This window comes from Cupressus sempervirens, chromosome 1 (genome assembly GCF_028749045.1).
Source record: "Cupressus sempervirens isolate cs-2001-9-10 chromosome 1, ASM2874904v1, whole genome shotgun sequence".
NCBI classification, from domain to species: Eukaryota; Viridiplantae; Streptophyta; class Pinopsida; order Cupressales; family Cupressaceae; genus Cupressus; species Cupressus sempervirens.
In genome coordinates, this window is record NC_143118.1 from 594,020,616 (window position 1) to 594,033,100 (window position 12,485).

General features: G+C 33.5%; 1 protein-coding gene across 1 annotated transcript; it reads left to right on the forward strand.

The window, feature by feature from the left end:
- The first annotated feature begins 381 nt into the window (after positions 1 to 381).
- LOC149578824 (wall-associated receptor kinase 2-like) lies at positions 382 to 3,212 on the forward strand. The gene is made up of 3 exons (XM_089806632.1): positions 382 to 1,341; positions 1,430 to 1,483; positions 1,578 to 3,212. Exons 1-3 carry the CDS (start codon positions 459 to 461, stop codon positions 2,810 to 2,812), a joined length of 2,172 nt encoding a protein of 723 aa, XP_089662758.1. The 5' UTR covers positions 382 to 458; the 3' UTR covers positions 2,813 to 3,212.
- Positions 3,213 to 12,485: the final 9,273 nt, after the last annotated feature.

Sequence of the window (12,485 nt, forward strand, 5' to 3'; positions counted from 1 at the left end):
CATTCAGTGCCCTGTTCCGGCTGATTCCAACATTCCCATGCTTGACACGCAAAATTGGAGATGTATAGAATCCAAAATGAGACTTTGCAGGTCAGTAGGTAGCTTATGGAGATTGCGTCTGCGACTTTTCATTCTCTATATTCCGTGTTCACAAAGCCAACACCACTTTAATCCACGAGAAATAAATGCAGAGCTAGGCAGATCACATTTCTTATTACTATATACGTAACACGTGGCTGATTGGGTGAATTAGTTGTCAGAATTACGTACCCTGTAGTTTGCCTTAGATGAATATTTGAAGTTGACAGGTAATATGAAGTTGACAACTCGGGCAATAAAGACGGCGAAAGCCGTAGGCTGTGGTATATCAGTGATATTCATGCGAGCCTTTATTAATCAGAGCTTATTTTTTGAGTTGTCTTCTGCTTGATTTTTAATTTCTTTGTTTCTTTTTCAAGATGTTCATGTCGATCTATGCAATCATACGTTTATGGCTGATTTTGGTCTATTCTTTGTCTCATCTTTTATCTCTCAAAGCAGAAAAATGCACATGGCCTCAAACATGCGGAGATGTGGCATTTCCTTACCCCTTCCGATTGCACAAATACACCTGTGGTTTACCTGGTTTTGAAATTATTTGCAAAAGAAAATCGACTTCTGCCTCTGGAATCCCCTTCCTTCCAACCCTTTCGGGGGAAGTAAAAATAAAGAATCTCTCTGCCAGTGCCCACCACATGCTACTTGACGCCTCTAGCACGTATACTTCCCCATGCAAGAAGCAGGCTAACGTTACAAATGCAACAACTTTCAGTCTTCTTGACGAAGGGCCTTTCAGGATTTCTGAGTTTAATAAATTTTTTGCTGTTGGTTGTAACACAAATGGCCAATTTCAGATGCATATGGGAAATACATCACAGGAAACGCCTTATTCGGCTTCTTGCACATCTAAATGTGGCTATGCTTCAATGCTCTATACCAGACAACTGCCCTGCAAAGTGAATGGCTGTTGCCAAATTCCGGTTCCGGGAGGTTACACAAGAATTAACCTCGCCGCACGATACTACTCTTCCTATGGACCGAACAATTGTAGCAACTCTGCTTCCGGTGTAGTCGATAAAGATAGCTGGAATTCGATTTCCAATTCAACGTCATTCACTGCTGCGGAGTTTTCTTTGAGGGTAGCCTGGGCTATTCCAAATGACACCTGCTTCTCCGCTCAGAACAAGAGTTCATACCAGTGTTCTCCAAACGCCGGGTGTAAAAATAGAATTTGGGGATATGTTTGCAGCTGTAACACTGGCTATGACGGAGATGGTTACACCAACGGCACGGGATGCACAGGTATTAAAAATTTGTTCTTGTTCTTTTGTGTTTCCAGCACTTTCTTTTATTTAAGATTCTACTCTAATGTTATTATCCCCTGCTCCAGAAACAAAAAAATGCACAGGTTTCACTTGCCTCCAAACTTCATCAATAGTTGCAGGTATCTATTTCTGGGCATTCAATATTGGGTATGTGATATTACCTTGTCTGTTTTTCATTTCCTGCTGTAACAGTTTTCTGTTGGACGAATGCAGGGGCTTTTGGGATACTAATAGCTGCGCTGCTCGGCGGCGGCAGTCTCTGGTGGATTTTGAAGCTAAGAAAATCCAAGCGCGTCAAGAAAAATAATTTCAAAAGGAATGGAGGGGATCAGTTGCAAAAATTAATTTCATCACGAGGGGGGGTAGAAAGCGTGAAGCTCTTCTCTTTGAAGGAGATGGAGAAAGCCACGAATGAGTTCTCTCAGAATCTGATCTTGGGAGCTGGTGGGTACGGCACTGTTTACAAAGGCACTCTCGCCAATGGACTTATTGTTGCTGTCAAGAGGTCAAAGGAAGTGGATTCCAAACAAATCGATCAGTTTATCAACGAGGTTTGTATTCTGAGCCAAATCAATCACAGAAACGTGGTAAAGTTGCTGGGCTGCTGCCTCGAAACCTCGGTTCCCCTGTTAGTTTATGAATACATTTCGAATGGAACACTGTTCGATCATCTGCACGGCAACAGGCAAGAGCAGCACCAAATTCCATGGGAGCAGCGCCTACGCATAGCTACAGAAACTGCAGAAGCTTTGGCATATCTGCATTCTGCTGCCTCGACACCGATTGTTCACAGAGATGTGAAATCTTCCAACATTCTGCTGGACAATGATTACAATCCAAAAGTTGCAGACTTTGGGGTGTCTCGCCTTGTGCCGATGGGGCAGACGCACATTACTACACTTGTGCAGGGAACATTGGGTTATTTGGATCCTGAATACTTTCAGAAAGTTCAGCTTACAGAGAAAAGTGATGTGTACAGCTTTGGAGTTGTTTTGGCAGAGCTTTTGACGGGCCTGAGAGCAGTGTCGTATGAGAGGATGGATAACAACAGCAGCCTAGCCATATATTTCATCTCCACTGTAAATACGATGGGACTGGGGGAAATCATAGATCCATGTCTTGATGTGAAGGAAGATAAAAAGAGGGAGTCGATGAGAAGAGTGGCGGCGTTAGCGAAGGAATGCCTGAGCGTTGAAGGGAAGAAGAGGCCTTCGATGAAAGAGGTAGTTCAGAAACTGGTGTGGAGTGAAGGCGGCGAAAGAGCACGTGCGTGGGAGAGTTATAACGACCCAGACGAAGAAGAAGAAGAAATGGAGGGGGTGACAGATGGCGAGGAAGAAAGAAGAGAGGGAAATAGGGTCGCTTGTTCAAAACGAGACAAGTATAGTTCCTCGTTTAGCATTGAAGGGCTCCGCTCTGGCGGTCTCTCGGGCGGCTTGACTGCTTAGGTGGCGATCCATACAGGGCCCACTGAAATGCCTCAAAATCTCTTTTCCAAATATCGTTGGGGATCGAAGAATCTCAATTATGCAATAATGTACAGTAGGGTAGGGGAAAATGGGGACAGCTTAATCTCAATGGAAAATGTACTAAAAACAAAACAAAGTCCAAGATTCACTAAAATGTATTGATATTCTTCTAAATTTTTTGTTGTTTTCGATTACGAACTATGCAGATCATAAAGATCGAATGCTAATTTTTTTCCTATGCAGATCATAAAGATCGAATGCTAATTTTTTTAGAAAAATTCATGATATTTTCGATTATTCGAAAATTGGTGAATTGTACAGTTTGGATGGAAGATAGCCGTGTTTGAAAAAAAAGTAAAAAGAGAAGGGTAGTATGAGTAGAGGATTTGGAGACCTACCACATATAGGAGATGTGGAGATATGAATGTAAGCTCCATGCATATATTATGTGAGTTATAATATGGATTGTAAATTCAAGGGGTTTGAATTAATTTCTATTGAAGTGTATTTTAATGTTTAATTAAGTCAAAAGTAAATTCAATTTCTCATGCCTTGTTTGACAATATTAGGCAATGATACTATAGTACACTAGCTAGTTGTAGAGTCTTTCATTTGAAAGGTCTACAACATTTACTAAAATAAATACAAATATTTGATTGTATTAAAATTCAGATACTTAGTTAAACTAAACATTTGGATGCAATAAATTAAATTTTAATCACTTTATAGTGGATATTTATCTGCATTTCCTTAGATAGATTTATAGGCACTCTAAATGGGAGAAAGGGTGGAGTGGGATGGTGTGAGTGTATTAATTTAACATTTATCTTCTTAGGTTGAATTTGACAACTATTTACATGTCAAATTCATAATATTTATTAGAAAATCTAAATAATCAAATTTTTTCAAAAAAAATTAAAACGTAAATGACTATAAAATTAACAAATATAAATATAAATATTGTTAGATGTAGTAAATTAATTTTTAATCACTTCATAATATCTATCTATCAACATTTTTTGAGATAAATATTTTTTAATATATCTTTACTATTTTAATAATATAATTTATATCTACTCTATTTTACAAAATTATGTCCGAATATTTTATTTTATTTCACAAGTTTATGTATTCCTTTTACTCATATTACATTCTTCAAAAGGAATAGTCACATAATCTTAATAACATGACCACAATCAATCATAATTATATATAGTAGTAGAGAATGCAATCAAGAAGAAAAACATATATTGTTGATGCTTAATTTGTGTTATATATACTCTTTTTAAAATCCTTATGTAAATTTAGTGATATATAAAGTAATATATGTTATCTTTAATATTGAGAATATTAATATCTTTTAACTATTTTATGCTATGAAATTTCATGTAAAATAGATGGCATGAAAAATCAAATAAATTAGCATTTCAATAAAAATATCATTTTTTGACAAATCAAACTACTCTTGAGTCATTTTGTTTAACCATACATTGATTAAAAATATAAGTAATTGCAATATTTTTTCGAGAAAAAAAATGAGTGAATGATTTAGTGAAATGTAGGGTATGAGATTACGATAGGAGAAACCCAAGGTAGATCAAGAGATCTTTAGCAATGGAACTAGAGATGAAGCCAAGATGATCCCAAAAGATAGGTGGATGGAGTTGAGAAGGAGTTTTTGTAGAGGATTTGTGAGCTATGGTACACAAAAATTGGAAGATATTATGGAAATCAAAATTCTCTCACTCAAGAAAACAAGGTTCAAGCATTCTAGTAAGAGAGAAGAATCCCTTTAGGGAAATAGAAACAGAAGAAGGAAAATTCTAGAACATTAGCAAAGATGAAAGATCTATCTTGCATCAAGTATTAGAGAATATTTCAATGACTATATGAAAAATAAGGAAATGACAATCTATGGGGATTTTTGAATACCACTAAAATATATGGTGTAAAGGGATATATATATTCACAAAGGAATCAAGAGATGGACAATCAATACCCTCGAGCTCCAAATTAGTAATGCAACCAAGAAAATAATTGAGGGATGGTTGAAAGCCAAAAATGACAAGAAATCATTTAGTCAATAGTGGCATGTTGTGATGGTTAAGTTGTTGCGTTGTTATCCTTGCCATCAAGGTTCAAATCTCATGGGGATGAGGTCCCTCATTTGTGGCCTCACTGGTTCATAGCTCCAGGTCAAAGCGTTTACCCCTCTTTGAAAAAATGACAAGAAATCATGGAATGAGTATTGACAATTTTAGCAAGATGGGAGGAAAAGTGCATAAACTTAATAAAATTAGGAGACAAATGATCTTCAATCAATGAGTGATTAAATAGGGGGTGTACACACAAACCTTGGAAGGGTAAATTAATCCCTTGGATTTAATACACATATTTTTAAGGAACAAGGGAGAAATGTAAAGGTGTTTATAAAGCTTCTAAAAATGCTCTTATTTTTTCTCGATAACAAAAATGTTAGAAATATTAATTTCTACTAAAAATTAATTGTCTGTCATTAGATGTTTCTAGATTATTAAGTTTAGGTTTAGGGTGTGTTGGTTGAAGTATTTTCCAAAAGTTTGAGTTGGCTATAGTATTTTCCAAAAAATTGTAGATATTTTGTCTTGTCGGCTAATGCTAGATCTCTCTAGAATATTGTACACTTGCCTATAAAAAGGCACTATGTATTCATTTGAAATCATTGTGAATAAAATATAATATATTTTTATTGTGCCACAACACATTGTGTTTGGTGTTTTATATTTTCCTGTGCCTCTGCCCATCCATCAGATTGGTATCAGAGCCTAGTTAGACAAAAGGTTGGACATAATTTTAGATTGTGATAAAAGAGCAAGTGGTGTGTTGGCATTGCTAAATTGTGGAGGATTGTTTGTGTTATGAGAAAGATAATTGTTTTGAAGAAGACTACACAGGAAGTGTTGAGAAGGAAAGAGGGCAAGTCGGCAAAAAAGGTATGGTGTGAATTCTTATAATTATTTAATTACATTTGAGAAATTATAACAACAAACGAATGTTGTGAGGAGTCTAGATGTCTAAAGGTTTGTTTCAAGCTATTTGAAGATTTAATTTTGGAAGTAAAAAGGTATTTAGAATTTTCCAAAAGACAAAGTAAAGTGTATTAAATTGTTGATTTCAATGGGAAAAGCTGTTAGAGTTCAAAAAGAGAAGACAAATAAGTTAGAAGAAGAATTAGCGATGGTGAAGAAAGAAAATGCAAGATTATTGTGTGAGAAAGATATTTTGTAGAAGGAATTGGAAAAAGTAAGAAATGAAATGGGAGAAGAAAAGTCTAAATTGTTAAATGAAATTAGTTTCCATATAGAGGCAATTGAAGAGCTAGAGGATAGGCTAAAATTTGTGGAAGAAGTACATAATTGGCAGGTGAAGGAAACATGCAAGCTTAGAGAGCAAAATAAAGAATTAGAAGAAAAGTTAAATTTGTTTGATGATGCTAAGAAATAGAACAAAGTTTTAGAAGAAAATGTGAAGAAATTGGAAGAGAAAAATAATATGTTAAAGAAGGAATTGTCTACTTTGAAACAAGAGAAAGAATCTTTGAATGTGAAACCCTTTGTATGTGATGAAACAAATGATTTGAGTAATTATGGGATTGAGAAATGTGATTTTGCTAAAGTTTTTTGCAAAAAGGAGTGTAATGATAAACATGAAAATTGTATTGATAGAACTTCTAGCTATGAAAATATTGGTTTGAAGATTATGGAAAGAATGGATTTCAAAGGTAAAGGTTTAGGAAAAAATGAACAAGGATTAAGGAATCTGATTAAGACTACAGTCAAGCCAAAATATGAAGGTCTTGGATATGATGCAAGCAGTGGAAAGATGAATAAAGGTTCAAGAGATCAATTGAAAGCATAAAGATTGTGAAATGTTCACATTGTAACAGGAAAGGGCATACAAAGGATAGATGTTGGGATATACATCCTTGTAATATTTGTAGTTTGAAAAATCATTGTGATAAAACATGTTGGAATAGAGATTGCAAAAATGATTCTATGGTAGGTTGTATAAAAATCAATTGTGGATGGAGTTATGGGTCAAATTGGCAAAGAATTGTAGGAATGATCAAAGGTTTATTCAGGTACAAATGTTCAAGTGTAAGAAGGAACATAGTAGCATTTGGAAATAGATTAGAGCAAGGCATCAAAGAGTAAAAAGGTTATCAACATTTGTGATACATGAGGCAAGATTATCAAGATTATCAGTGGATCTTGTGAAAAGAGGAAATCATTTGTCAAGCAATTGCTGACAAAATGTTTGAAGAAATTAAAGGTCGCAACCTTAGAAGACACTACTCATACATTAACGGATATGAAGATTACATGGCACATTGGAATTTGTATGCAACAAAATTTGATAGTAGAAATTAGGGGAAAGTGTTAGAAATATTAATTTCTACTAAAAACTAATTATATGTCATTAGATGTTTCTAGATTATTATGTTTAGGTTTAGGGTGTGTCAGCTGAAGTATTTTCCATAAGTTTGAGTCAAGTGTAGTATTTTCCATAAATTCGTAGATATTTTGTCTTGACGGCTATTGCTAGATCTCTCTAGAATATTATATACTTTCCTATAAAAAGGCACTATGTATTCATTTGAAATCATTGTGAATGAAATGTAATATATTTTTATTGTGCCACAACACATTGTGTTTGGTGTTTTGTATTTTCTTGTGCCTTTGCGCATCCATCAAAAAAAGTTGAATACTATGATATTGAGAGGGGTGGGGAGAGGTGGATTAGTGATCAATAAAACAAGAAGGTTATTAGTCATTTAAAAACCTTAACTTTAATTTATAAGTATATGCAACAGACTACATTCAAGAGTGTAAATAAAATTCAGATGTATTTGCAACAAATATGAAATAAATTAAGCATCAAATTAGATGCACACAAATAAACCACTTGACATTATGATTTACCTCTAAGAGTTAAAATCCACTTTAAGAACACAATTTTAAACCTCACTAGCCAAAAGTCACAATACCCTCTCTAGGAGCACAAACCCCTTATAGACTTTTAGGAGTACCCACCCTAAGGAGCACCAACACCTTACTAATTTTAGAAGCACCCACTTCAAGGAAAAATAACTCACAAGTTTCAAAATATTCACTCCATTGAGCACTGGAACCTCTACAAAAATATTAGAGTGAGATTATATTGAAAAATTACTCTGCTTCCATACATATCACCTAACACAAATTATCCCAACAAAGATTTTGTCTCTGTTTTACAAATCCCCACTTTACAATATGCTCATGTTAAGAAACATGTAATAAAGACAATACATTAACCACTAAAAACCTTAATGTTACCACTTTTCTTCTTACACACATCAATCAATGATAAATATGCTAATGTGCATCATCTAAAGATAACAAATTAATATTCAACTACACATTTACAATTTGAATATCAATGACCTTCCCTTTGAAACAACCTGCAAACATAATCCTATCACAAAAACTTTAAAATATGATACAGACACATGATAATGAAAAAAACCTCTCTTTTTCTCTTACAAGCATGGTATATTCCTATCCTTCAAATTTACTACAATTATGCTTGCATAACTTGTAATCAACCCTTCATCTTCCATTATACACAATCATACACTTAAATATGTATTCCTTGTTGCAAACGATAAACCTATAAACCCATAGAAAAATTTCTCCCAAACAAACATACAATAGTTCATAGAAGAACTACAAGGATAATATTTTCAATCAACACAATCAAATTATGATTATTTCCATATCTTCTTTTTATAATTCATAAAAACTGAATGGTTACATAACTATCTAAAGTAATATCCATATTCATTGTATTGCAATCTCTACTCATGATGTATTATTGAATCATTTGCATTACATTATCATCCCTTCTATCCATGCCAATACATCTTTTCTTTTACACAATCATCATCTCTCTTTGCATATTAAAAAACTATCAAATCATTACTGAAGTTCATCCTTGCAAAAATTGAAGTAAACATATGCTTAAGTATTTGACATTAAGAGTCAAATATTAAAACAAAGAAAAATCCAACTATTTTTAGTTACCAAAAATAATTCAAGATGAGGATAGATTTCATAACTTCCATTTTCTTTGAACTTTAGATTGGTCAACCAATTTATAATAGATTGTCAATAAACATATCCAAAATGAGTGCTAACAAATAACATTTTAAGTCCCCTATTTACTGGACCTTTAGAAATATTAATTGTCATCAAATAATTTCTTATATATCATGCACACAAATATTAAATATGAATTGGCTATAGTCTTAAAGCTTTCTTAATGCTTACCATGACTACCCATAAATATGATGTTTTCAAACATATCTTTGAAGTTTTTGTTGGTTTGTTGTCGCAATGTTGTTATTCTTGTCTAAACAACTAAATAAATTACTATAGATCTAAATTATCACACCACATTCTATTAATCTATTCATATCATTGACTTTACAAAAGTTAAGATTATTTATTGTCAGATTGTTGATTTGTTATGTTCATATGAGCACATTGTTCTATTCCTATAATAAATTTTGATATAATTCAAGACTTTTTACTGCAATCCAAATTCTTATCATTGTAATCTTTGTCCCTGTGTCACGTCCCATTTTATGACCTTCCTTATTTTTTCTTATGTGGTGATCATGTGGCGACCTTGTTGATTTTGACTTGGTCATAAATTTTGATAGAATTCAAGACTTTTTACTGCAATCCAAATTCTTATCATTGTAATCTTTGTTCCTACATCACATCCCATTTTATGACCTTCCTTATTATTTCTTATGTGCTGATCATGTGGTGACCTTGTTGATTTTGACCTAGTCAAACCTTGAATTGAACATGGATTAGTTAACAAGTGTGATTAAATGGATAAACAATGCATTGGAAAGTCTTGTACCTCATTTAATGTTAAAAATGATTATGGTTTTTTTTTTGGCAAAAGTGGACAAGCCACTAAATATATATATAAACTGGTTCAAGAGCTCAATTGGGAAAGAACCAGAAAGAAAACCCAGCATCGTTGCAATATGTACAAGTGACAATCATCAATATTTACAACATATTATGTTGATGAGCAATTCTAAATTACAAAATGTAGGAGAATTCCCACCAAAAATTGAAATTCATCAAATTTTTACATTTTCAGAACCAAATCAAATAGCAGGTATGGAGGACTCAAAGTTCAAACAAAAATACCAATAGTTTAAAACATGTCTGACGTTGGAAATATTAATACACAAAAAAGAAGGTAGCCTTTATACTAACATTCTTCCATATCCTTGCAAGAGGCACCCTCAGCGGAAGTGGAAGGCATACCAGGTTGCAGAGAATAACCCTAACCAAAATCCAAGCATGGTAAAGGAGCAACCTCTCATCCCAAACCCGAAACTTCAGCGACGACAACAGAATTATCAATGGAAGAAGGTACACTCCAAACTGTAGCAACCGAGGTAGACCAAACACCTGGTTCATAGACAAACTGGTTTGAGGAGGTCAAAGGCTTCATCATGTAAGTGGAAAGTGCATGTGCGTTAGATATTGGCAAGCCCAAAATATCGAGCAATGCAAATCATGTTTTAAAGTTATTTTAAATAATGGTTGGACTTCATTTTAGATGATGATGTAACGTGTTAATTTACATGACGATGATGCATTGTGGATATTGATGCATGTTTATTATATTGATATGATGTTCTTGATGTTGATTTAGTTGTTTATTTGATGGATACTAACTCAATCTTGTTTGTGAGTGTTTGAGTGGATGTAGGATTCATCACAATGAGAGTGTGGTTGAGGTAGAGAGGGTTAGCCTCTCGAAAGGGGATGGACGGATCATTCAAGCAGCCCACACACCACGTAGATGTTAATATGGGAAATTATAGATGTCATTTGGGTTGAATTCCAATTTTATATGATGTTTTGTCTAGATAGAATATAAATGATGATTTAACTTTTGGATATATCCTAGTTCTATTTACCATGCTAGATGATAAAAACAAAAATACACAGAAATAATAAATAAAGGTGTTAATATTTTTATCCATTTAGTTCATTTCATTTATCATTTATTCCTTGTGATAAACATATTTGAGAGGCAATACGGGAAAGGAGGAAAAGAGCCACAAAATTTGGGCAAAGCAGTCACTTAGATCAATTATGGAATTGAGGGGATTAAAGGAAGGAATGGGGGGAAAGGCAGTTGGGGGGAAGGTAGGCACCAATAAGAAGGAAAAAGCTAGAAAGCAGGGCTTGAGCATGAAAGACAATAGATTTATTAGGTTCCCTTTGAGTGCTAATCAAGCCCATGTTAGTTGTTAATTCCTTTGAAATTCTCAAGATTATTTTCCTTTGTCTATAACATGTTGTTTAGTTGTTTTGTAAGGTTTTAAGCATCCTGTTTTTGCAAGTTGGGTAGGTCAAAATTTGTTATTAACTCTAGTGAATGTGAACTTAAGCTTCTATAAATGTAGTTACATAGTGAGATTTCCTTGAATAAATATCTGTAAGTGGCCAAACTATATTTTCTGCAACATTCAATATGCCATATGATGGCTAGGGTTGTTATGGTTGTTACTATAATCACCAATAATTTTTTGCAAGAATAGGTATCATGACTTGTGATTAAACATCTAGAGTAAATTCCAGAACAACAATATTGATTTTCCTTCTCTTGATAATTGCTTTATCAATGATAATCTATCAAACTTGTGCATACATAACCTTGGTGGTCGAAAAATCCCCTTATTACTATGGAAACAACTTATAATGCAAACAATGCTTTATCCATTCTTTTCCTGTACAAGAAGCCACATCAGTTATATCTGATGTGGAATGAGAGCATATTTGATGTTGAATTGGTCTATGTGTTTATAGTTACCTAGGCAATGACTTAGCATGAATATTGATGTCAAGCGTGTTATAAATTGAGAATCCAAATTTAGAAACATATTGTAGTCATTAAAACTTCCTTATAATATAATGTTTAGGATTAACATTATAGGTGAGGAAACTAAATATGTGGGTAGAAACATATATAGTAACGACAAATATATCTTGTGAATATCTATTATCATGGTTATTACCATAAAAATTTTAGTAGTACAATACTATTCTTGATGTGTTCATCATGCCATTAAAGCTCTTTTCATATCTACTAACTATCTTGGGTTTCATATTTAATTTGTCTTGTGCCTGAGATTGACAATAGCTATAGATGAGCACTGTAATGGAACAATTCCTTATTTCTTTTGTCTGGAAATAAAACTTGAATTGATACCCTCACATTAGTTATAATTCTAAACTCAACCAATGCATGTAGTAACAAGATATGTATGAAGCATTATCTAGATTGAGCTTAATTAGATAAGAAGTTGTTGTAGGAAGATGTTTAAATATTTTATTGATTATGTAGATTGTTGAACTTTACTTGTAAAATAGCTAGTACACTTGCTGCACAAAATGTGGAATATAAGGAACATAGCTGGAAAAATTTACTTCTTTGGTTGAGAAAATTGATGAGTATATTTTGGTACTATTTGGAAACAATAAAAAATTTCCATGACTTAGGGAGACTGTAGATTGTTTTAACTTTTCAACCA

Coding starts and splice junctions, on each gene's coding strand:
- LOC149578824 (XM_089806632.1), top strand. CDS start 459: ATGTTCATGTCGATCTATGCAATCATACGTTTATGGCTGATTTTGGTC. Junction 1,342..1,429: donor CAACGGCACGGGATGCACAG/GTATTAAAAATT, acceptor CCCCTGCTCCAG/AAACAAAAAAATGCACAGGT. Junction 1,484..1,577: donor AACTTCATCAATAGTTGCAG/GTATCTATTTCT, acceptor GGACGAATGCAG/GGGCTTTTGGGATACTAATA.